Source organism: Aquarana catesbeiana, unplaced genomic scaffold (assembly GCF_042186555.1).
Source record: "Aquarana catesbeiana isolate 2022-GZ unplaced genomic scaffold, ASM4218655v1 unanchor229, whole genome shotgun sequence".
Classification (NCBI taxonomy): Eukaryota; Metazoa; Chordata; class Amphibia; order Anura; family Ranidae; genus Aquarana; species Aquarana catesbeiana.
This window is the reverse complement of record NW_027362656.1, coordinates 1,583,814-1,610,981: the sequence shown is the minus strand read 5'-3', so window position 1 is coordinate 1,610,981 and position 27,168 is coordinate 1,583,814. Positions and strand designations below refer to the sequence as shown.

Here is a 27,168-nt window from a genome sequence, read left to right as displayed (position 1 = left end):
TTGGGTGTTATTTACTAAAGGCAAAGACACTTTTCACTACAAGTGCACTTGCAACTGCACTGAAACTGCACTTGTAGTGCAAAGAGGATTTGCCCTTAGGAAATAACCCACATTTTCATAGAAAACACCAATTGCATCACCAAAAAAGTGTTTTATTAGCGTTGACACAATAATCCACACATTCTTGATTAACAATCTCTTTAATACCTGCACAATCACATGTGCATTTTGCAAAGGTTTTTCTAACAAACATACATGTTTGTTGTTTTTCTATTTTTGGGGTAGCATTAGAAACCAGATAAAGGTCCATTTATTTAAGATAAAACAGGCATGTGTAAAACCAACAAGAAAGACACAAATCTTGAACTTACAAAGTTCACATTTGGTAGAACTTGAAGGCAATATCAGACATGAGTATTTAAGAACTGTGTTTGATATTGCGTTCAGATGGGGTGAAGTCACCCCAGGAAAAGGCAAATTGTGTCAACATGTGCGACCTGCCATCACGGGGGATCAAGGGACGTGTTTTGGGGGAGAAACCCCTTCCTCTCAGCTACTTTATTATAGAGGAAGGGGTTGCAACCCCAAAACGCGTCCATTGATCTCCCGTGATGGCAGATAGCACATGTTGGCACACTGTGTGCATCCTACAAATTAGGTTTTCCTACAAATCTTGCAAACATTTTGAACATTGGAGCACACCAAAAAACCAAGGGATTGGGAGGGGTTTTAAACTCGCCCCAAAACATCAATGATGTTCTTATTTTTTTGGATGACATCATTGATGTTTTTCTTTAGGTTTTCCAATTGTAAATTACACCCCGTGATCTCCCCGATCAGGATCTGGGCACTTTCTGATGTGAAAGGATCTGGATCCCCAACATCACAATCACCTAAAAAGAGAGAAACCAAACAAAAACAGGTATCAAAAATATGCCGGCATCCATCTCTTACCTGAGCCTGTGGTCGCAGACACTCACCTGTTGTGGTGACTAGTTCCACCACGTCTTCTTCATCCTCCTGCACTTCTTGGTTTGGGGGAATTTCCCCTTCTTCCAGAGGTGTGGGGTCTCTGGTCTCCTCGGATGAGGGGTGTCCTCCGAGTCTTTTCTCCCCTATGTAAAACAAAAATGCTATACTTAGCACACAGTGATTTGATGGCAGAACTATAAATATGAAACATTGCTTGGAAGTGGGGTACAATTGCCTGTTTTGGCCGAGTGAAAAATGTAGTGTTTTCAGTGTCCTTTGTAAAGCTTCAATACTTTACCTGTTTGGTACAAGGTTCACAGATGGAGACCCCCCATAGGATACACTGGAGCACCTGTGTGGGCCCCTAATAAAAATGGTGTTCTGGTGTCCCACACTAGTGCTCCAGTGTCCAGATGTGAAAACAGCTGCTGAGTGTCCTCTCCTTACACAGAATCTAGTTTGCATTTCATTCTAGTAACAAAGCCATCTACACAACCAAATTAGTTTCTGACAAGTAGGGCGTAAAAAAATGTGGCCAAATGCATATGGCCTAAACAATGGTGTTTTAGAGGCCGAACGAAAAATGTTTGATATGAACGAATAATGGGCCCATGAACATGAAAGTTGCCATTAAAAAATGTACACTTGGAAGAAAAGCACATGGAGCAGCACGAACGTAAGAAACATAAAGAATAGGAACACAGGACAACTACTTACTTTTTTGCAGCACTCTCCGGATCTTTCTGTACTGCTCATGTTCTCGTAATTTGAGGTCCGACCACGGTTTCCTGAGCTGATCTTTCGATCGTCGTACCCCGAATTTCCGGTGCAGACTTTTGACCACTTTGCCAATTATCTTGGCCTTTCGACCATTGGGGTTGGGGTAAGGTCCATACTTCCCATCATAGTCGGCCTTCTTCAGGATGTCCACCATCTCCAACATCTCCCCAAAGGACATATTTGAGGCCTTAAATCTCCTTCTGGATCGGGACGTTTCCGGCTCCGGGCTTTCCTCCTCCTCGTTGCTATAATTAGCACGATCCTACTGTGTGTCCGCCATGTGCTCTTCCCCCACTGCGCAGAACGAAAAGGGGCGGGGAATAGACTAGAAAGAATGTCAGGGGCGGGCGGAGTTACACGCATGCGCAATGTGTATAAAGTGTAACACGCGTGCGTATTACGTACGATCTGTGAGTGGAGGAAGGAGCATTGAAAGCGCCGATCGTGATAACGAAGGCAAGATCTAAACTTGGGCCTATACTGCTTCGAAATAGAAGCCTAGATTTTAACAAGATTAGGAGAGTTTGGCCTGACCTTAGGGTTTGTCTTGTGTTGTGTCTTGCAGAGAAAATGGATGGCTTCAATGACCACAACTTCCTCCCCCTGTTCATAGACAAATACAGGGAGCTGCCCTGTCTGTGGCAGGTGAGACATCCCCATTACAATAATAAACAAAAGAGGCAGGCAGCGCTGGAGAAACTGCTGGAGTTGGTGAAGCCAGTGGTCCCCACAGCAACCATCCCCTATTTAAAAAACCAAAATTGGTGGCCTGAGGAGCACTTATCTTAGGGAGCGCAAGAAGGTCACAGATTCCCAGAGGTCCGGAGCTGCAGCAGATGACGTTTATGTCCCCAGGCTGTGGTACTATGAGAGACTGCGATTTCTGTCAGACCACACTGAAGTCAGGGAATCCCTCTCCACTCTTCCTTCCACTCTTCCTTCCACCCCAGCTGAGGCTTCCGATGTCCAACCTGGGCCTTCCAGCCAGGAAGAAGTGGAGGAGCCCAGCTGGAGTCAGGTATAGCATTGTTCTACAGATTTCAGGACAATAAAGAAATGATGTTTACTAGATGTTAGTATTGATCACTAATTGCTGATTAAAAAAAGTGTTTTACATATCAATAGACAGTAGTGGGCAAAAATAATTGGGACAAGAATGAAAAATGCTGGGCTCAGAATGATCATCAGTTATATTTGTTAACATTCAATTTGCAACAGTCAGAAGGTGAAAATTGTGTGTGATTGATGAATAAAATACTAAAACTATTTTCCTTTTTTAAACACAGGAAGACCTCAGCCAGGAGGAGGTTGTGGAATGTGGCAGTCAGGAGGAGGCGGGGATTAGTGGCAGCCAGGAGGAGGCGGGGCTAAGTGTCAGCCAAGAGAAGCCTGGGACCAGTCGCAGCCTGACCGAATCGCAGGTTCCTCCCCTCCGCCTTCCATATAAAAGAGCGAGGAAGACGACTCCCATGCAGGATTCTGCGCTCAGGCTCATTCAGGAGGCTTCTGCATCCCTCCGAGCCTTACCCACTCCTGAAGAGCCCTTTGCCTGCATGGCTGCCACAAAACTGCAGGGCATGCAGGAGGGTCAACGCAAGCTGTGTGAGGACCTGCTTTATAAAGTCCTAAGTAAGGGGGTGAGTGGGGAACTAACATCCAAGACCGACGTGATTGAGTTGGACCATCCTCCTCCTCCTCCTGCTGCCACAACTCCACCACCACAGCCACAGCGTGGAAGGAAGCGTGGAAAGAAGACCAGAGAGTGATTGCCCTGGGTTCAGTCTGGTCTGACAAAAGCTGCAGTCTCTTGTATGACCACAGCCTGGGGACATGTATGTCATCTGCTGCTTTCTGGATCTCTGTGACTTCTGGACCAGACTGCCCTCCCTTAGATAAGGACTCCTCAGGCCACCAATTTTGCGTGAAAATTATTGATGTCTGCCCTGGGGGTCCAAGGCTTCACCCATTTCTGCTGTTTCTCCAGCGTTGCCTCCCTCTTTGTTTAGTTGTGACCCCTTAATAAAAGTTTTTTATTTGGGAAATTATACTCTCCTATGTGTGTTTTCATTGAAAAAGGACAGTTTGTTGGTGACGATTCAGGTACATTTGTAACATAAAATGTGAAATTAACAAGGGACAACAACACCAAACAATCTCCTACAAATTAAATAGAACAACATATTAATGGTGTTGTGGTAACTTGACCCAAAAAACACACACAAAAATGTTCACGAGTACAAAGAAAAATCCCAAAAACCAAAAATACGCCTTGAAAAAAATACAAACCCTAAAAAAATTAATTGGCCTTAAAAACCAAAAAAAAAATAAAAATAATGATGTCAGATGTGACAAATCAAAATATATCAAAATATATTGAGGGAATCCCGATAAATAGTAAAGAAATTAGTTTGTGAGAAGTGTGTGTGAATATGAGCAGCAAAACTACTTAATTCTTGTCCCATTATAAAGAAGAAGAAGAGAGTGCGCTGTATTAAACCATTTTTAACATTGCAGCGTGACGAAAGTGCTGTATCCATTGCGAACGCTCATTTTAACTGACCGAGCTGTTCCGTGTCGGAATTTCTTTTGAGCATGCGTGGCACTTTGTGCGTCGGAACAGGCCACACACGGTCAGAATTGACGCGATCGGATTTTGTTGTCGGAAAATTTTATCTCCTGCTCTCCAACTTTGTGTGTCGGAAAATCCGATGGAAAATGTCTGATGGAGCCCACACACGGTCGGAATTTCCAACAACACGCTCCGATCGGACATTTTCCATCGGAAAATCCGACTGTGTGTACGGGGCATTAGAGTGGGATGTCAAGACAGGCGTCCCAATACTTTTGACAATATAGTGTGTATGTATATATATATATATATATATATATATATATATACACACATACATACACACACACAGGCATGTGTGTTTGAGCTTTGGGATGCAATAGGCTGCGCACACCTATGAGTGATATAAATAGCCCCTGATTACTGTATAAATGTCACTGGCAGGAAAGGGGTAACACTGGGGAGCGACCACTGTGGTGGAAAATGAATGCCGATTTGACCCCACTAATGGTTAGAAAATTGGATGAATGTTTTTTTGAAAGAAAAATTAGTTTTTGTACGGCTAGCATAAGTGACATCAGGCGCAGGGAGCTTGTACCCGCCTACCTTTCTATGACAAGGGAGTCTGTCATCCATCATATTATATTACACTCCTGTCTGATCATCTGCAAAACAGCGTTTTACATCTTTTGTATATTTTAGTGTAAGGCTGGCCGGAGGCCAGCCTGTATTTGTGGGAGGAGTCTGAGAGGGCTATTTAAGCCCCCTCCTCTGTCAGGGCCGGCGTTATGGGTGGTTCTGGGTTCAGAAGGGGGGTGGGGCTGAGATCGGCTGCATCATGGTGGCGGTGCTTACATCGGTTCCACCGGCCCACCCACCTTGTCACCTCTGGACACATCCCACATCACGAGGGGGGCCGCCCGCTTCTCCCGGTGTTCACGCCGGGGGGGGCGATCGGCCGCCCACCCACCCACCAGCTCCTTTCTCCCTAGGCAGATCCAGCATCTAGGGGGGCGCCCTCCCGCTTCTCCCAATGTTTCCGCCAGGTGAGGGGTGGTGATCCGCCGCTGCTGACTCCTGTCTCAATGTTCATCCAGCTCCACAAGTGAGCCGCCCGCCTGGTGCCCGGGGGGGTGATCGGCTGCCGCCACTGACTCCTATCCCCATGCTCATCCAGCTCCACGAGGGTACCATGCTGGGTTGTCATCAGTTATTATCGTTTTTCATTGTGGTTAGTCGCATGTCATTCGCAAACTTACATAAGGTACATTCAGTGTCTGCAGGGCTTGGCTCGGCAAGAGGGGGAGGATGTAAACCACATAAATTGCTGCTTTTACTGGGTTACTTTGTTTTCTTTGGTCAGTGTTTCTATCATAGCGTTTCTGCCCCAGGAGTTCTGTCATAGCGTTTTTTTTGGTCATAGCGTTTTCTTGCCCCAGCGTTTCTGTCATAGCATTGTTCTGCCCCAGCATTTCTGTCATAGAGTTTTTCTTGCCCAGCGTTTCTGTCATAGCCTTTTTCTGCCGCAGCGTTTCTGTCATAGCGTTTCTGCCCCGGCATTTCTGTCATAGTGTTTCTGCCGCAGCATTCCTGACGTAGCGTTGTGCTCCAGCACTTCTATCATAGTGTTCTGCCCAGCATTTCTGTCATAGCGTCCGGCCCCAGCATTTCTGTTGTAGCGTTCTGTCCCAGCATTTCTGTCGTAGCATTCTGCCCCAGCATTTCTGTCACAGCGTTCTGCCCCAGCATTTCTGTCGTAGCGTTCTGCCCCAGAATTTCTGTCGTAGCGTTCTGCCTCAGCATTTCTGTCACAGCGTTCTGCCCCAGCATTTCTGTCGTAGCGTTCTGCCCCAGCATTTCTGTCACAGCATTCTGCCCCAGCATTTCTGTCGTAGCGTTCAGCCCCAGCATTTCTGTCACAGCCTTCTGTCCCAGCATTTCTGTCACAGCGTTCTGCCCCAGCATTTCTGTCACAGCGTTCTGCCCCAGCACTTCTGTCACAGTGTTCTGCCCCAGCATTTCTGTCACAGCGTTCTCCCCCAGCATTTCTGTCACAGCGTTCTGCCCCAGCACTTCTGTCACAGTGTTCTGCCCCAGCATTTCTGTTACAGTGTTCTCCCCCAGCATTTCTGTCACAGGGTTCTGCCCCAGCATTTCTGTCACAGCGTTCTGCCCCAGCATTTTTGTATCGGAGTACAGTCTCAGCATTTCTGTCATAGCGTTTTCTGCCCCAGGGTTTTGTCATAGCGTTTTCTGCCCCAGAATTTTTGTCATAGCGTTTTCTGCCAGAATTTCTGTCATGGCATCTCTGCCTCAGGTTTTCTGTCATGGCGTTTTTCTGTCATGGCATTTTTCTATCATGGCATGTTTCTGTCAGTGTTCAGTCTCAGCATCTTTCATAGCGCTTCTGCCCCAGGTTTTCTGTCATTACATTTCTGCCTCAGCGTTCTGTTGTTGTGTTTCTGCCCCAGGATTTCTGTGATTTCATTTCTGCCTCAGTTTTCAGCGTTTCTGTCTTAGCGTTGCTGTCCTTGCGTTTCTGCCCCAGGATTTCTGTCATGGCATTTCTGCCTCAGCATTTCTGCCCCAGGATTTCTGTCATTGCATTTCTGCTTCAGCGTCTAAGTCTCAGCGTTTCTGTCATGTTTCTGCCCCAGGATTTCTGTCATTTCGTTTCTGCCTCAGTGTTCAGTTTCAGCTTTTCTGTCATAGCGTTGATGTCCCTGCGTTTCTGCCCCAGGATTTCTGTCATGGCATTTCTTCCTAGGCGTTTCTGCCCCAGGATTTCTGTCAGTTCTGCTTCAGCGTTCCAGTCTCAGCATTCTGTCATAGGGTTTTTGCCCCAGGATTTCTGTCATGGCATTTCTGCCTCAGCATTTCAGTCTCAGCGTTTCTGCCCCAGGATTTCGGTCATTACGTTTTCTGACTCAGCGTTCAGTATCAGAATTACTGTCATAGCGTTTTCTGTCATAGCGTTTCTGCCCCAGGATTTATTTCATAGCGTTTCTGCCTCAGCGTTCAGTCCCAGCATTTCGGTCATAGCCTATCAGCCTTAGCGTTTCTCAGAGCGGCGTTGTTGTTCAGTCACGGCATATACTTCGGTAGCTATTTTTATCTTTGTTGTTTGTCATGTCTCATTGTATCTTTGTTCATGTTTGTACCTGGGTCAGTTAGCTAGGGCTTACATATCAGGATCTGTCACGTCTACAGATCCATACGGCTGAGGTTTCGTTTGTTAATGATTGTTGACCACAATCTTCTCGCCCATATACCATACATCATACGATGCACGTTCATTCACTACACCTGTACGACCACCCACCATGGTCTGTGATTACACCGGCCCTGAGTTTCAGTTTAATTACCTGTCTCTGCGCTGCAGGTTACTCGGGCTCACTTGACACTTACACGAGGGTGGTGGTGGGGGGGTCCATCATCAGGTTAATTTACGCGCAGTGGTCTTGACATTTCTGGTCACGTTCTCATACTTGGGTAGGCACAGAGGGGCGTTGTTGTTCTCATGTCTGGTTGTCTCTCATTTCTGTAGTTTGTGTTCTCAGGTTGGGCTGTATTGGCATCCATACTGACATCAACCATGCTTGCACTCACTTCCATTAGTCCTGCCCGTTGTTAGGGCTAGTTGACTGGTGCAGATGTCATTTCACCACTGGGCTCACCCTTGGGTCGGAAGCAGTCGTCAATTTTCTTTCAGTTGATGTCCTGTTGCAGAGGCCCTGGTTACCGCCCAGGGATTTATAGTCTCTCTCAGTGTGTGCTGAGCCATGTCCCCTTGACGGTCCTTAAAGTGGTAGGTTTGGGCAAACGTCATCATGATTCTGCATTCCACTCTCGGCTCCGATCTCTTGTCTAGGACGTTGCCTGGAGAACTGCTCAGGGACGTCAGTCCAGTCATTTTTTTCCAATCCCCAGCCTGTTCCAGGTGGAGGGGTCTTCAGTCACTTTGGGTACGATGGTATATGCCATGGGACTTATTTCCCCGGGTTGGAGTCTGAATCCTGAGCCGAGGAAGGAGGGCCAGACTCGGTTGTCAGGTTTCGGGCTGAAGCACGATCCGATTGAATCAGCTGGGACCGGTGTTCTGTCTCTGGCATGGTTTTTCCATGTTCGAGGATGCTTATTGCCATAGTGCATGGGCCTTATCCGCCTACTCCATCACATCATCAGGTATCCTGCCAGTTGTCTTTTGCACTCACCCTCTCACTTCCCCATACCAAGTATGGGTAGGCCAGGGGTAGGGGAGCATTTCAAGGAGCTACTTCACTGGTGTCCATGTGAAGTATTTCGTTCTTCGCGGCCTTCATTTTGCAGGGGCTCCTCGGGCCAACCCTTGCTCCCTTTCCCCCACGTATCCTCTCATTCACAAGCGGTTCATTCTCATGTCTGGGTTGTCTCTGGCATCAGGCTCATCCAATCTTTCACGGGACGTTTAGTTGGGTTCTGGGTAAGCTTCGCAGGTTCTATAGGGGGGTCTTTCTCATCACCAAGTCAGGAGTCTGTGGGTTTCTCCCGTCATAGCGGATACTTACCAGATACTTACAGTTGCCATCCGGGCGCACGCTACTCCACTTAAAGGATTGTTACCTTCCCTTCTTCACCTAAATTTGGTGTATTTTTGCCCTCTTTTCAGGCATACTGACCAGTCAGGTCAAGGCACACCACAGGCCTTGGTTATTAGGAGTATTGCATTTCACACTTGAAGACTCTGACTACAAGTGTAAGTCTGGCCGGAGGCCAGCCTGTATTTGTGGGAGGAGTCTGAGAGGACTATTTAAGCCCCCTCCTCTGTCAGGGCCGGTGTTGTCGGCGGTTCTGGGTTCCCACCCACCCGTTTCCCCCAGCCTTCATACATACTCATAGTACTTTTATCTTATTCTTACTTTCAGGGTATGCCCTCTTTTCAGCCATACTAACCAGTCAGGTCAAAGCACACCTCAGGCCTTGGTTATTAGGAGTATTGCATTTCACACTTGAAGACTCTGACTACAAATAATGTTGATCTCTAAATCTGATATGTAGCAGATTCTCCCTCTAATAATACATCTATCTGTCTGTTATTCTCAGAGTGGATTAAATATCCAACTATATATCTGGATATTTATATTTACCGCTGTATATAGATATTCAAGAATATTAACTAAATTATACACCATCATTTTTTTGAGGTTTTTATCCAGTTAATCGATTAATGGAAACAATAATGGGCCAACTAATCAATTCTGAAAATAATCATTAGTTTGCGCCCTACAGAGGACCCATTTACTAGTTACCTTGAGGGTGGAATTGTAAGATCCTCAGAGACAAAGCTGCCTGATGTGGGCGGACTCCTGGTTTAGGGAAACCAATCTGCTCATGTCTAGTAATAATCTTTTTATTTCTATTTTAGTAGATGGACGTGAGATGAGGAAAACCTCAGAGGATTGTCTCACTTTGTCTCCAGATTGTAAAGTAGAAGATGAGGACATCACACAGTATAGTCCAGGAGAAAACCCGACTACCTCAAATGTCCATCCGGCACCACACAGTGTAGATGGACCATCGTATTCCTCTTATCCTGAGGAACCTCAGACTGTGAGGGACGGTGCTGTCCTTCCAACAGAGAAGAAGTTTTCCTGTACTGAGTGTGGGAAGTGTTTCCGTTCTAAATATGATCTTAATGTGCATAAAAGGACTCACACAGAGGAGAAGCCGTTTTTCTGTCCTGAGTGCGGGAAATGTTTCTCACAGAAGTCCCATCTTTACAGACATCAGAGATCTCACACAGGGGAGAAGCCGCATTCCTGTCCTGAGTGCGGGAAATGTTTCCAATTTAAATCCTATCTTAATAGGCATGTAAGATCTCACACGGGTGAGAAGCCGTATTCCTGTCCTGAGTGTGGGAAATGTTTTTCAGAGAAGTCTAGTATTTCCATACATCAGAGATCTCACACGGGGGAGAAGCCGTATTGCTGTCCTGAGTGCGGGAAATGTTTTTCAGTGAAGTCCCATCTTTACACACATCAGAGATCTCACACAGGGGAGAAGCCGTATTCCTGTCCCGAGTGCAGGAAGTGTTTCCATTCTAAATCCAATCTTAAAGTGCATAAAAGATCTCACACAGGAGAGAAGCCATATTCCTGCCCTGAGTGCGGGAAATGTTTTTCAATGAAATCTGATCTTTACATACATCAGAGATCTCACACAGGAGAAAAGCCGTATTCCTGTCCTGAGTGTGGGAAATGTTTTTCAGTGAAGTCCCATCTTTACACACATCAGAGATCTCACACGGAGGAGAAGCCACATTCCTGTCCTGAGTGTGGGAAATGTTTTTCACAGAAGTACCATCTTTACACACATCAGAGATCTCACACAGGGGAAAAGCCGTATGCCTGCCCTGAGTGTGGGAAATGTTTTTCACAGAAGTCCCATCTTTACACACATCAGAGATCTCACACAGGGGAGAAGCCATATGCCTGCCCTGAGTGTGGGAAATGTTTTTCACAGAAGTCCATTCTTGACACACATCAGAGATCTCACACAGGGGAGAAGCCGTATTCCTGTCCTGAGTGCGGGAAATGTTTTTCAGAGAAGGCCAATCTTTCCAAACATCAGAGATCTCACACGGGGGAGAAGCCGTATTCCTGTCCTGAGTGCGCAAAATGTTTTTCAGAGAAGTCCAATCTTAACGCACATCAGAGATCGCACCTGGGGGAGAAGCCGAATTCCTGTCCTGAGTGCGGGAAATGTTTTTCAGTGAAGTCCAGTCTTTACACACAGCAGAGATCTCACACAGGGCAGAAGCCATATTCCTGTCCTGTGTGTGGGAAATGTTTTTTTTCAGAAGTCCAGTCTTTACACATAACAGAGATTTCACACGGGGAGAAGCCGTATTCCTGTCCTGAATGAGGGAATTGTTCCTCACTGAAGTCCTGTCTTCCTGTTCATCAGAGATCCCACACAACCCTCAAGGTGTATTAGTGCCTTGAGTGCGGGAAATGTCTTCTATATGATTGTTGCTGGACATCACAGCTCTCATGTGGGGAGGAAGCACACCCTGATATACACCTCAGATATACTCCATGGCTGATCTTCATCATGTAAGAAACAGTTCATAAGGAGATCAGAGATCACCAAAGACATGGATGAAGTGTTGTACCATGTTGGTCATTGATAGCAGTAGAAAAATAAAAATGGAGTCATTACCTTTCATTGACTGAGTACATTTTGCGATGGAAGATTTCACAAACACTTAGAGGTCTATTTGAAAAAAAAATGAGTTGAATGATTATGACCGGCATTCGCCCAGCTGTGATGAATATTGGCCGTATTTTATTTCATACTCTGATTTCCTTGACTCCATCTAATTACCATAATGCAGTATTGCACTAATTGAGGAATTTCAGGAAAAAATCCCCATTATGGCCACTAGATGGAGTTTATGATCATAGGAAATCACAGCGTTAAATCACAGCCAAAAAAAACAGCTGGATGAATGATTGTCACATTAGTCCAATACATTTTTTTAAAAATAGACCTCTTAGTCTCCTTCATCAGACATGTCTTCATATAATACCTGAGATCATACTCATACACTTATCAGTACAGTACACACTGAAGGATATAACTTAAATAAGCTAACACTATTAGACTAACCATTGAATTAAAATGAGAAATACTATGTTTGGACTTTAGATGGCGCTAAGTATAATAGATATTATCTCCAGCTAGTGGCAAATGTAGTATTTTCTATTTTAAATCAATGGAAATTATTTGACCAGCAAAAAGCCAATTAAACTCCATTTTCCCCTCATTCACACAGAAGGAATGTACATGTATTTTCATTGGGTGAATTATTATGTAAATTATTTATGAATAGACCCCTAAATGTCAGGAGATGTTTATATAAAGAGGGGAAGTATGTAGCAGATAAATGAATAGACCTCCTAGCAATGTTAATACCAGGCTGCAGCTAGGGGGAGCTCTAATGTTTAGAGTGTGACCACAGCAGAGTGATCCCATCTAGCTCACATTAACCCTTTCACTGCCAGAGCTGTTTTTCCATTATTTTTGCACACATGTTAATATGGAGGTTTTGGGCCTGAAGATTAGATAAAACCTCAAACATATATTTTCTGAAAGCAGAGGCCCTGGTGAATAAAATGGTGGTAATTGTTAAAGTGTTCCTCGTACACAAATGTCACCTTCATATCCAGGTGTATTTTCTACTTTCCCCCATTTTCTATGGTGTGATCTTTTCTAAAATACTTTGTTATAATAATGTAACACGTTGTGTATTGTATTGTACACAAATTAATAATGACTCCGCCTCCACATTCCAGACAAGTCATTTTCCTGACCAGTTGGATTTCTTCCTTTTATTATTTCCCAATTCTATGACTGCAATCTTGTTATAAGTAACATTATAATAAAAATATGTATTAAATAAAAAAAAAATATTCTGTGTGTCGGTGCAATGATGAAATCTTTGGTACCCAAAATTGCAGAGTGCAGTGCTCAGGAACATGTCATATACATCCCTGTGTATAGAGTGCAGTGGTCAGGAACATGTCATATACATCCCTGTGTATAGAGTGCAGTGGTCAGGAACATGTCATATACAGTCCTGTGTATAGAGTGCAGTGGTCAGGAACATGTCATATACAGTCCTGTGTATGGAGTGCAGTGGTCAGGAACATGTCATATACAGTCCTGTGTATAGAGTGCAATGCTCAGGAACATGTCATATACAGTCCTGTGTATAGAGTGTAGTGTTCAGGAACATGTCATATACAGCCCTGTGTATAGAGTGCAGTTGTCAGGAACATGTCATATACAGTCCTGTGTATAGAGTGCAGTGGTCAGGAACATGTCATATACAGTCCTGTGTATAGAGTGCGGTGGTCAGGAACATGTCATATACAGTCCTGTGTATAGAGTGCAATGCTCAGGAACATGTCATATACAGTCCTGTGTATAGAGTGTAGTGGTCAGGAACATGTCATATACAGTCCTGTGTATAGAGTGTAGTGGTCAGGAACATGTCATATACAGTCCTGTGTATAGAATGCAGTGGTCAGGAATATGTCATATTCAGTCCTGTGTATAGAGTGCAGTGGTAATGTTTATGTGTGTGGGGGGGACTTGTTTTTAGGCATATGTGATTTTTAAAATGTAAAAAAAAAAGACACGTTACTTACCGTTTTATGTCGCTTAATTATTTACGTCAGGCAGACGAATCACACTGATGGCGCTGTATCACCTCAACTTTTCAGGAGATCTCCTCCCACTTCTCCCGCTTCCACTCCAAAGTGGTCTCCCTGGAGCTGGGGCCACACAGCTGCATCCAGTAAGGAAGCGTTTCCCTTACAAGGACCTGGGACTCAATGTGAGTCCACGTAAGGTTACGCTTCCTGCTGGTTGCAGCTTGTGTCCCCCTCCTGCACTTTTTTGATGGTGGGGGTGGTGCTGCTGCTGCCTCCATAGAAGGGCCAGGAACCTCCATGGGGTCGAACTGCCTGGAGCCACCGCCGGATGCTGCCATCACACTTGGAACCGTTAGGAATGCAGAGGAAGAAAGTTATATGCTTGAATTTTAATACGCAATTCCATTGGCTGACTGTTGGGGTAGACCGCTCAACATGAACAGAAACAAACAAGTATAGTATCATTTGATACGATCAAAAATATCTATAGTACCGTTCGACATGAAGATTTGACGAAGCAGCTAAAAGCATACGATTGCCACGAGCGGACATTTACGGTCAAATGCTCCGCCCATAGGCTATAGAAGAATTCTAATGTTCTTTGACTAGTAATAATAATTAATAATTACAATATTACTAGTCAAACAACATTAGAATTCTACTATAACTTGTGGGCGGAGCATCCGACTGGTAATGTATGATCGCAGCGTCGTACAGTTTACTTTAGCTGCTTCATCGAATCTTCTTAGAACATCCGACAGACACCATAAGCCTTCAATTGATAGATTCGACCTTAATTCATTCGGATTTTCGGACGAATGCATTTTTAATGAAACAAAATCAATAAAATCGAATTTCGGAAGTAATTAAATAATTTTATTTTTCGGACGAAGCCGAAATTCCAAAATGAAATATTTCAGTGTGCATATGTCTATCATTATCTATTAAGTGGCTAATATTTGCACCAGAACAGATATGATTTTCAAGAAGATGGAGGTTTAATGACGACAAACCATTGAACTGTAAAACATTTTTTATGTGGAGATCTGTGTGTGTCTCAATCTTGGTCCTGTTAGTTGATATGAAGGAGGGCAAACAAGGAGAATGAGATTGTGATTAGAGACATGGATTGTATTTTTCTTCCAACATAAACATGAACTTCCATCATCAACAAAAATATAAATTGGTAAATAATAAACAATTGTTTTTACAAGGAGAATACTTTACCGGAAAGTACAAAACCTCCCAAAATATCTTCTTGTATTTCTGCAAATCCCAGGCTTAATAAATAATAACAACAGAATGGATCAGTATGTGCTGAAGACTACAGTCACTGGAGCTCCACTCATGTGTCCTCCACTTCCTGTAGTGGAGCTCCACTCTACGCAGAAATCATGTGACCTCCACTTCCTGTAGTGGAGCTCCACTCTACACAAAATCATGTAATCTCCACTTCCTGTAGTGGAGCTCCACTCTACACAGAAATCATGTGTCCTCCACTTCCTGTAGTGGAGCTCCACTCTACACAAAATCATGTAATCTCCACTTCCTGTAGTGGAGCTCCACTCTACACAGAAATCACGTGATCTCCACTTCCTGTAATGGAGCTCCACTCTACACAAAAATCATGTGACCTCCACTTCCTGTAGTGGAGCTCCACTCTACACAGGAATCATGTGTCCTCCACTTCCTGTAGTGGAGCTCCACTCTACACAGAAATCATGTGACTTCCACTTCCTGTAGTGGAGCTCCACTCTACATAGAAATCATGTGATCTCCACTTCCTGTAGTGGAGCTCCACTCTACACAGAAATCATGTGATCTCCACTTCCTGTAGTGGAGTTCTACTCTACACAGAAATCATGTGATCTCCACTTCCTGTAGTGGAGCTCCACTCTACACAAAAATCATGTGACCTCCACTTCCTGTAATGGAGCTCCACTCTACACAGAAATCATGTGTCCTCCACTTCCTGTAGTGGAGCTCCACTCTACACAAAATCATGTAATCTCCACTTCCTGTAGTGGAGCTCCACTCTACACAGAAATCACGTGATCTCCACTTCCTGTAATGGAGCTCCACTCTACACAAAAATCATGTGACCTCCACTTCCTGTAGTGGAGCTCCACTCTACACAGGAATCATGTGTCCTCCACTTCCTGTAGCGGAGCTCCACTCTACACAGAAATCATGTGACTTCCACTTCCTGTAGTGGAGCTCCACTCTACATAGAAATCATGTGATCTCCACTTCCTATAGTGGAGCTGCACTCTACACAGAAATCATGTGATCTCCACTTCCTGTAGTGGAGTTCTACTCTACACAGAAATCATGTGATCTCCACTTCCTGTAGTGGAGTTCTACTTGATAAGGTCAGGGATTTAATTTAGAGTTCTCACTTAATATAATGCCTACGTGTAAATCTGTTATGAATGTAACTTTTTTGCTGTTGAACTCAATTGAAGCTGCTTTTGTTTTCTTGTAACTGTATTGCCATGGTGTTGAAGCTTGTGTTCGTAGCCCAGGTGACTCCTGTTGTTGTTTACCCTTGCCCTTTGTGGGGGGGCTGTGCTGATGCTATTGTTTGTATAATTGCCTATAAAAGGCCTTTGAAAGAAGTAAAGAGCAGCAGTCCATTATGCTCAAGAACTGATACACGGATTTCTGACTCTGTGTCTTAATTCCTATAGAAGCAATAATTTGACAAAGCAATATAAACTTAAAGCAACTTATTTAAAAGTTGAACCTAACATTTTGGCGCCCAAACAGGGACTCACCGATGATACTACAAGAGGTGGCTGAGCTACGCTGACGGAACGAAAGGACAGGCATTCCGGGAACCACAGATCAAAAAACCTGCGCAGGTAAGAAAAAGCTTTATTTTTCTTATATTCTGTGCTCCCCTGATTTGTGCCTATCCGTTCTGTCAGTTACGGTTCTCCTGGTTTTAAAACACCAGCCTCTGTAGTGGTGAGTCTAGAATTACTGCATATTTTAGTTTATATTGCTGGAATTATTTGTTTGTTTGTTATCTGTGTTTGTCTTGTCTGTCTTGTTGAGAAAGTGAATGAGCCTTGTCAAGGATGGTATGAGTTAGAAGGGGATTGCCGAACTAAGCAACGGAATGCGCCTTACCTCACATGATTGGGAACCTGAGGGCTTGTGAGCTTGGGGGTCTGACGCTTATGCTTAACCTCACATCTAACTCATAAACCATAGACGGGTTGAGAGTATAAGCCCTGTCTGCTCCATAAAGCAGGAATAAGAGTGTATGAGAGGGATTCCCAGATACAGGGAGGGAATAAGATCTCCAAAAGTCCGGAGATCTAGTCGGATACCTGGCCACTTAAAGGAATGCTTGTATATGTTGTAGCCGCATTTTTGTATATGTTGTAGCCGCATTCTGGTTTGTTATTGGGCTAGCATATAAAGTAATTATTTGTTATTGGGCTAGCATATAAAGTAACTCGATTTCAGAAATCTCATTCCGGAAGAGGTTTCTAGTATTCTAGCACCCTAGGAGGAAGGCAACGAGGAACTAGTGTAACTTAGCTGGTTTGTTATTGGGCTAGCATATAAAGTAATTATTCATTCTTGTATATGTTGTAGCCGCATTATATTGTACACTAAGTGTCCCACACGCTACCTAGGCAGGACTGTTAGAATGGGCCAGAGGAACACAAAACCCCGTCAGGGAATTGTGGCGCACTATACGGTGCCACAGATAATTAAGAACATTTATGGGAAAACCGAAGCACAGGACTTAAAGGATGTCCTTCGTAAATTTAAGGTGAAAGGAGCAGCGGGCTTAGACCCGGATGTATGGAGTGAAATAAAAAGGGACAGACAAGGAGAGGTGTTAGAGAAGCAATGGATGCGTCAGGTTCAATGCTTAATTAAGGTTTCAAATAGAGCAAAAGAAGTGGGGTGGAAGTATAATCCAGACTGTGATGGTTGGGATATGAAAGACAGAAGAACAAAAAATGTTGAAATTTTAAATAATCTTAGTTCAACCATCCCACCCCCATATACTGACATAGAACGTAAACCACACAAGATATATCCTGTACTTAAGGGTAGAGAATGTTTTTTTTTTCAGGTTTGTGGAGTACAAGAATTTCATTCAGAAATTGTAGCTCCCGTATGCACTGATACATGCATTATAGTAAAGCCAGCTGTTTTCTGAAGATTTGTGACACAGTTAATGAATACACATGAAGCAACCTGGCAGGATGGGGAGGATTTATGCAGACATAAAATGACTCTGACCCTGTTTAACCAGTTTATGACTGACCTGCAGACCGAGCTGAGGGGGATGGCAATACTGGAGACAGGACATGTCAGACATATAGACTCAAGGGCTCCTTTTATTGTTAGATTAGAAGCTTTCTGTCAGGCAAAACAACAAGAGAGGGGGTCAATATCACCCATGAAACAAATGCCAGGACAGACTGTATCAGAATTTTACTTGTCTATGGAAAGTATGATGGCAGATGAGAGAATGGATTTAGAGCTGCCAGTCACGATCCGAGCCTTCAATAGACAGTTTATGGAAGGATTAATTCCACAGATAAGTGAAAGACTGAAAGCTTGCACACCACCCTTAATTTGTTGCGATTTTTGGCAGAAAAAGGTTGCAAGGTTAATAAGAAAAAGTTGCAAGTGTGTCAGGAAAAGGTTATCTTTTTGGGACATTGTATATCACAAGGTACAAGACATCCCACTGAGTAGAGGGTTCAAGTGATAAAGGGAATGTTACCCCCACGGAATTTCAAACAATTGCGTATGTTTTTAGGTATCGTGTCATATTGTAGACAGTGGATACCACATGCTAGCGCTTTGATGCAGCCATTATACGATTGTTTGAAAATTGTACCGTATATGCTTACAGAAGTAGCTTATGAATCGTTTATCACTTTGAAAAAGTTGTTGATTTCTGCCCCGGCTATTGGTATACCAGATTACACCAAGATATTTAATCTGTACATTGCTGAGATCACTGGACATGCCACAGGTGTTCTGACAGAGGCACATGTAAAACAAAGACCAGTCGCTTACTTTTCAGCAGCATTAGATCCAGTATCTAGAGGTTCACCGTCCTGTGTACGGGCGGTAGCTGCAGTGTCAATTATCATAGATAAGTCATCAGAGATTGTTCTAGACAATCCAGTTGTGGTGCATACCACACATGACATACATGCAATCTTGTCTCAGGTACAGCCTAAACACATTTCCATGGCTAGGCAATTAAGGTTACAGTGTACTTTACTTTTACCTCCAAATGTCACTTTTCAACGCTGTACAACCTTAAATTTGGCTACCTTTTTGCCTCTTCAGTCACCAGATTTGGCAAGGGGGAATGATAATGATAGTGCTAATAGTACTAGTGAGAAAGGAAATTAGGTACCTGACACTCTTTTGTTTAAAGAAGTAAATGAACATGATTGTTTTCAGCTCATGGAACAGGAGACAATGGGATTCCCACATGTTACAGATACACCGATTTTAAATGCTGAGCACACTTTGTACATAGATGGCAGTAGGTTTGCTGATGACAAGGGTAAATATCACACAGGGTATGCCGTAGTGACTGATACACAGGTGATTGACGCACAGCCCTTACCAGCCCACATGTCAGCACAAGAAGCAGAATTAAAAGCTTTAGAACAAGCCCTAGAATACTTAAAAGAACGAGAAGGGAATATTTACACTGACTCCGCTTACGCTTATGGCGTAGCGCATGATTATGGCCATATATGGAAGGCTAGAGGTTATCTGACAGCAGCAGGTACACCTGTAAAACATGGAGAAGGGATTAAGAGAGTCCTGAACAATCTTCAAAAGGTTAAACGAGTGGCCATCATGAAGATAGCAGCACACACGAGCGCAAAAACAATTGAGGCAAAAGGAAATGCATTTGCAGATTTGACTGCAAAACAGGCAGCTCTAGGGGAAGGAAGCCCTGAGACCTTAGCAGCGGTAGAGGTGAGTATCCCAGAACCAACATGGCAGCAGCTGAGTAAATTACAGGAGCAAGCAGGGGAGAGCGAGAAAGATAAGTGGGTCAGGATGGGAGCAGCACCAGACCTTGACAATGTATGGAGGGAAGGGGGCAAAATATGCCTACCTGCCTCTCTGTACCCAGCAATGGCAGCGGCAGTTCACCTACCCACACATGTCAGTTCCAATTCCATGTATAGGATTGTGAACCAAGGATGGCTCGCCCCTGGATTCAGTAGCACTGCAAGAAACTACTGTGCAGCCTGCCAAATCTGTCTCCTGAATAACCCAGGACAGAGAGTAAAAACCCCACGAAAACACCAGGTCCGGGCCCAATACCCCTTCCAGAGACTGCAAATTGATTACATACAAATGCCTAAGAGCGGCCCCTTTGAATTTGTCCTCGTGTGTATCGATTTATTCTCAGGTTGGCCCGAAAGTTATCCAGTAAAATCGGCTACAGCTAAAGCCACAGCTAAGAAACTGATCACTGAGTTAATACCTAGGTTTGGTCTTCCTGAAACCATAGAATCAGATAGGGGGACACACTTTACAGGAGAAATCATGCAGAATGTAATGACCATGTTAGGGGTTCAACAAAGTTTTTACACCCCTTACCACCCACAGAGTTCAGGATCAGTGGAGAGAGTAAATAGGACAATAAAGTTAAAAATACAAAAGGCAATGCAAGGGTTAAACAAGCCATGGCCTGAATGTCTGCTTTTGGTTTTATTCTCTATAAAGTACACTCCAACAGGAAAAACAGGATTGTCCCCATATGAGATACTTTTTGGTAATGCGCCTAGATTAGGTCTATACTTTCCACAGAGTATGCAATTGCAATGTGACAGTTTGACTGCATATGTAATACAATTACAACAACATCTAACTAAGATCCACAAAAGTGGGTATTCTTCTCTTCCAGACCCTAATTCAATAGCAGGTACACATACTCTGCTACCAGGGCTTTATGTATATGTAAAGAAACACACCAGAAAGACATTGGAGCCAGGGTTTGAAGGTCCTTATCAAGTGCTTCTGACCACAGCCACTTCAGTAAAGCTGGAAGGAAAACCTACCTGGATACACGCATCACATTGCAAGAAATGACCCGAGAAAACAACATGATGAAATATCTACTTACATATTTTCTGTTGAAAATTGTTGTTTTACAAATACATGCATGGACTCCTGGTATTAATGTAATTGAGGTAGAGGAAACAACAAACTTTCAATGGGTTATAGATGATCCTAAAGTAGCAAATGATTCAGGATATGAGATGAATAAGTATTATGATGTAGGTAATTACACTGTTAAAGGACACAGGTGACCATTTCATATAGATGTAGGTATTGCATGGATACAGGCAGACCCACTCTCAGAAGTAACTATAACCTTCCAGTGGAATGACAATATGCGCTTTCCTTTCAATAACAGTAAAAATCATAGGTGCCATAAAATATCCCTTTCACAGACGTGGAAACAAGCACGGGAACGGGTGGTAGGACAAATGTACCAAATATTAGTCCATAAAGCAGGGGGAGAAAATATATCAGAAGGGATGTTTAATCTGACAGATATTACCGTTAATCAATCAAGTACTTTCCTCTGTGCCTCTTGGTGGAGGGAAGAGAGAAATGATGGGTGGTATTGGAATGCAGAGGCCTATGGATTTCACATACAAATGGAGGAAGAATAATTGAATCTTCCATATTAACACCCGTACCAAACACTTGCATAAATGTATCAACATCACAACAGAAAACAAAAATAAAATTCAATATCACCTTTCCCCCGATACCGGAGTGTAGGTATAAGCGAGAATGGTATGACACACTATTGGGACTGACAGGTACAGGGATGGGAATTTTAAACTCGGTCGAGATAGAAGAAATGAACAACAGATGGAAGCATGCAGGGGGACACATAGCTGACAGCTTGACTATCACAAGCAAATGGTTACCCACCACTTTTGAAACCCAACTGCAAGAAATACCCCTATTACAATTTTTGGGAGGGTTAATAAATCACACGATAGGAACAGAGCTCCAGCTGTGGAATCAAAGTCAACAGTTTGAATAAAATAATAAGGGAATAAAGACGGCGCTGCCCTCAATATGATTGGGTGAAAAAAAACTAAATAATAAGTGAACCCAAACTATGTGTAAATAGTGCAATCTCACTAATTATGCAAAAGTGACCCAGAAGGATCCAAACAGATCAATAGCACAGAGCAGATGCCGTGGTCTCAGTGCATACAACACTGCTACTAAAGTGGAAAAAATAATAAAATAAATATAAATGGAATGCTCCCAGTGAGTTATATATATAAATACTCCCAGTGAATTATATGTAAGAAAAGAAATAAAGTGAAAAATATCAGTGATAGGCAAATCAAAAATAAAATATATATTTCCTCAGAACTCAAAAGTTTTGGGACAAAATGGCGCCAAAGTATTGTGCTATAATATAATTAATTCCATATGTGTATAGTATTAGTATGATCTCCGTGTATCATTACCATATGTGTGTGAAATAATTCCTACAATCTCCAAAAATATTAGGACACCATAGCATATGTAAACCCCTGCAACTTATTGTGAACCATACACAACCTTTTAGTGACACCCTGTCGACACCCTCCTACTAAATTAACTGTCAGTTAGATAAAGGAGCATACATCAGCCAAAAACCACATATGCATTTATCATTAATTCCTAAAAAGTCCATGCATGGGGTCATCCATTAACGACCAGATAGAGAAGACAAAGTTCAACACTATGTTTACTATTAATTATGTCCTCGGGGACACACTGCAGTGACTTCCGTGCTTTACACTCCAACAGTGACTTTCAGGTGCTCACCCCCCAGTGATACCCCACTCACCAGAGATGAACACCCCTGCAGGGGTACCGAGCGACAGAGTGGGTTTCCCGGGGCAGGTGATATTCACTCCAAGTCTCCTTGCGTTCCTCTGCAGCTTTCAGTCCTCACTGCTATTCCACAATATTCTCATGTGATCAAGATACTGCAGCGTATTACCACCTTCAGCTCTCCAGTGTACCAGAGGAAAAGAAAACACAAGGGGGCCTCCTTGGTGAAGTACGTTGTATCCAATTTATTGCAAAAAGTATATTAAAACAAGAGTCCCATTGCACATAATCACAGATGTACAAGCCAAAAACCGAAATGCTAATTTTAAAACTAGCGCCGCTGTATGCAGGGTTGTGACCAACAGCGAACTCAGCGCGTGCGTTCCACCGTGCGTTCCAGCAGCACTTCCTGGTATGACGTGTGAGCGTGGCCCCGCCTTACGCATTTCGTCATAGGACGTTTTCAAAGACGGTGCCGACGCCTACGCTTCACACTCTAATATAGTTCCACAGTACGCTTCACCACTCCCCTTATTATGGTAATGTCGCTCGGGAGGAGGGTATGATGCGGCCAATAGACTTCAATTGTGTATTCATGTCAAAACAGGATGAGGCAGTAACCTGTTGTTTGCCTGACCATTCACCGCTGTTGACAATCCAAACATGCACTGCTAAATCAGCCCCCAGCATATACTACTATACATAGACCAGTGATATATGGTCTCAAGGGGACTACATCCCTTAGCATATGTGTATACGTTGAGGCCGGTGGCAGTGACTATTTTATATTAAAAATAATATTGAGACATAGAAAAAAGTATAATTTTGGTACGCCTCTTTGGAACTATATTCTTGTTATTAAAATTAAATTCATGTATATATATAAAAATTGCATATAGGACGTAACCTGATGAGGTCCTCAAGTTTAAACATAACATAATATAAAACTACTAATAGAAAAAGAGCAGATTGTTATTACAACTTCATACATATATCTTGCGATCCACCAAATTTATTAGACATATATAAAATATTAAAATCTCTATATTATATCAACCCATATTCGGTATGTGCCCATCTACCAGCATGAATAATGATTAAAAATATATATAGTTAAAAAAATTTTTATTTAAAAATTAAAAAATATATTAAAAATATATTAAAAATATATATGAGTATATATATGGAAGAGATAGTAGTGATCTAGTAACTGAGTGTGTACTTAAAATTAATTTATAGAAATATTATTATGTGAATATAAGACCTTCCACGGTATGAGTGATCCATGAGTGTATACTTAAAATTAATTTATAAAAATGAATTTGTAAAAAATTAATTTATAAAAATTTTTTATTATGTGAATATAGGACCTTCCACGGTATGAGTGATCCACCCATATTATAAACTATGGATAGATCTCTTGGTGTCGTATTGTCTTTCTCGATTCAAAAGTATCGGGACAGACTCATATACCCGATATGGCTGAAACCAGATGTTAGTAGGCCAGAGGGGAAAGGGCAAGTATGTGGTGGAGTCATAAAATAATGAGGGTTAATATAGATTTCAGATATCATCTTTCTAGTTATTATGTATGGTCAAGATTGGGTCGAACTGTGGTCTAGGGGTTAGCTATATAGCAGTTCAAATCTATATCCAAATTAAGCCCTCTGGGGGCAAGTGAGCCCAAACGGTATATCCAACTAGTTTCGTTTCTAGATATTGAAGTTTCTCTGTTACCTCCATAAATAAGTTAGCTACCCTGGGAGCATAGCGTGCTCCCATTGCAACTCCCTTTGTTTGTACATAATATTTTTTATCATGCCAAAAATAATTGCATTCCATCGCCATTTTAAGGCCCTCAAGGATATAACCAATTTGTTCCTGCTTCATGCTTGTGTTCATGTGTAGAGCTCTTTCCCGATATATGAGTCTGTCCCGATACTTTTGAATCGAGAAAGACAATACGACACCAAGAGATCTATCCATAGTTTATAATATGGGTGGATCACTCATACCGTGGAAGGTCCTATATTCACATAATAAAAAATTTTTATAAATTAATTTTTTACAAATTCATTTTTATAAATTAATTTTAAGTATACACTCATGGATCACTCATACCGTGGAAGGTCTTATATTCACATAATAATATTTCTATAAATTAATTTTAAGTACACACTCAGTTACTAGATCACTACTATCTCTTCCATATATATACTCATATATATTTTTAATATATTTTTAATATATTTTTTAATTTTTAAATAAAAAATTTTTTAACTATATATATTTTTAATCATTATTCATGCTGGTAGATGGGCACATACCGAATATGGGTTGATATAATATAGAGATTTTAATATTTTATATATGTCTAATAAATTTGGTGGATCGCAAGATATATGTATGAAGTTGTAATAACAATCTGCTCTTTTTCTATTAGTAGTTTTATATTATGTTATGTTTAAACTTGAGGACCTCATCAGGTTACGTCCTATATGCAATTTTTATATATATACATGGAATTTAATTTTAATAACAAGAATATAGTTCCAAAGAGGCGTACCAAAATTATACTTTTTTCTATGTCTCAATATTATTTTTAATATAAAATAGTCACTGCCACCGGCCTCAACGTATACACATATGCTAAGGGATGTAGTCCCCTTGAGACCATATATCACTGGTCTATGTATAGTAGTATATGCTGGGGGCTGATTTAGCAGTGCATGTTTGGATTGTCAACAGCGGTGAATGGTCAGGCAAACAACAGGTTACTGCCTCATCCTGTTTTGACATGAATACACAATTGAAGTCTATTGGCCGCATCATACCCTCCTCCCGAGCGACATTACCATAATAAGGGGAGTGGTGAAGCGTACTGTGGAACTATATTAGAGTGTGAAGCGTAGGCGTCGGCACCGTCTTTGAAAACGTCCTATGACGAAACGCGTAAGGCGGGGCCACGCTCACACGTCATACCAGGAAGTGCTGCTGGAACGCACGGTGGAACGCACGCGCTGAGTTCGCTGTTGGTCACAACCCTGCATACAGCGGCGCTAGTTTTAAAATTAGCATTTCGGTTTTTGGCTTGTACATCTGTGATTATGTGCAATGGGACTCTTGTTTTAATATACTTTTTGCAATAAATTGGATACAACGTACTTCACCAAGGAGGCCCCCTTGTGTTTTCTTTTCCTCTGGTACACTGGAGAGCTGAAGGTGGTAATACGCTGCAGTATCTTGATCACATGAGAATATTGTGGAATAGCAGTGAGGACTGAAAGCTGCAGAGGAACGCAAGGAGACTTGGAGTGAATATCACCTGCCCCGGGAAACCCACTCTGTCACTCGGTACCCCTGCAGGGGTGTTCATCTCTGGTGAGTGGGGTATCACTGGGGGGTGAGCACCTGAAAGTCACTGTTGGAGTGTAAAGCACGGAAGTCACTGCAGTGTGTCCCCGAGGACATAATTAATAGTAAACATAGTGTTGAACTTTGTCTTCTCTATCTGGTCGTTAATGGATGACCCCATGCATGGACTTTTTAGGAATTAATGATAAATGCATATGTGGTTTTTGGCTGATGTATGCTCCTTTATCTAACTGACAGTTAACTTAGTAGGAGGGCGTCGACAGGGTGTCACTAAAAGGTTGTGTATGGTTCACAATAAGTTGCAGGGGTTTACATATGCTATGGTGTCCTAATATTTTTGGAGATTGTAGGAATTATTTCACACACATATGGTAATGATACACGGAGATCATACTAATACTATACACATATGGAATTAATTATATTATAGCACAATACTTTGGCGCCATTTTGTCCCAAAACTTTTGAGTTCTGAGGAAATATATATTTTATTTTTGATTTGCCTATCACTGATATTTTTCACTTTATTTCTTTTCTTACATATAATTCACTGGGAGTATTTATATATATAACTCACTGGGAGCATTCCATTTATATTTATTTTATTATTTTTTCCACTTTAGTAGCAGTGTTGTATGCACTGAAACCACGGCATCTGCTCTGTGCTATTGATCTGTTTGGATCCTTCTGGGTCACTTTTGCATAATTAGTGAGATTGCACTATTTACACATAGTTTGGGTTCACTTATTATTTAGTTTTTTTTCACCCAATCATATTGAGGGCAGCGCCGTCTTTATTCCCTTATTATTTTATTCACTCTCTTATTGGACCTCTTTAGGGTACCAGTCAGGAATAGGCAGCAGCTCTCACACTGTCCTAAGCGCGGACTCCTCCACTTATATTTACAAATACCACTCTTGGGTGGTTTTCTGTCTGCAGCTATGGACATTTTTGGTTACTTTAATACCAGAAATATAGATGTAGAGGCGATTTTTAGTCAAGAGCAGGTCTCAAATAATAATGATATGCATGGGCTGCTCAAACAACTTAAACACACCCTAGAGAAACAACTGAGGGTGTGGTGGGACATCTCCACGTTGGAAATGTATGTCACTGAAAAAATTACCCCCAGAAGGCTAAGGTGGGACATGCATCCCAATGATGGGATAGACAACACTGACCTTATGAGAGACTGGTACTCCCTATTTAATAAATGCGAGGGAGAATTACTCCAAAACATCATCAAGAGAAGACAATTCAAAATGCGTACGATAGAGAGTAACATTAACGAAATAAAAAATTCACTCCTACCCTTCACTCATTTGAAGGAATACAAGGATAGGGAAAGGAACTACAAGAGTCCATCAAGAAATATGATAATAGTATACAGGCTAAGA

At 42.4% G+C, this 27,168-nt stretch overlaps 1 protein-coding gene across 1 annotated transcript in view; it reads left to right on the top strand.

Moving 5' to 3' along the window:
- The window catches only part of LOC141121775 (uncharacterized), a 161,772-nt gene extending 149,034 nt beyond the window's left edge, over positions 1-12,738 (top strand). Inside the window, exon 17 of the mRNA XM_073611494.1 lies at positions 9,726-12,738. Within this exon, the coding sequence (XP_073467595.1) occupies positions 9,726-11,224 (1,499 nt within the window). The 3' untranslated portion in view covers positions 11,225-12,738. The remainder of the gene's footprint in view (positions 1-9,725) is intronic.
- Positions 12,739-27,168: the final 14,430 nt, after the last annotated feature.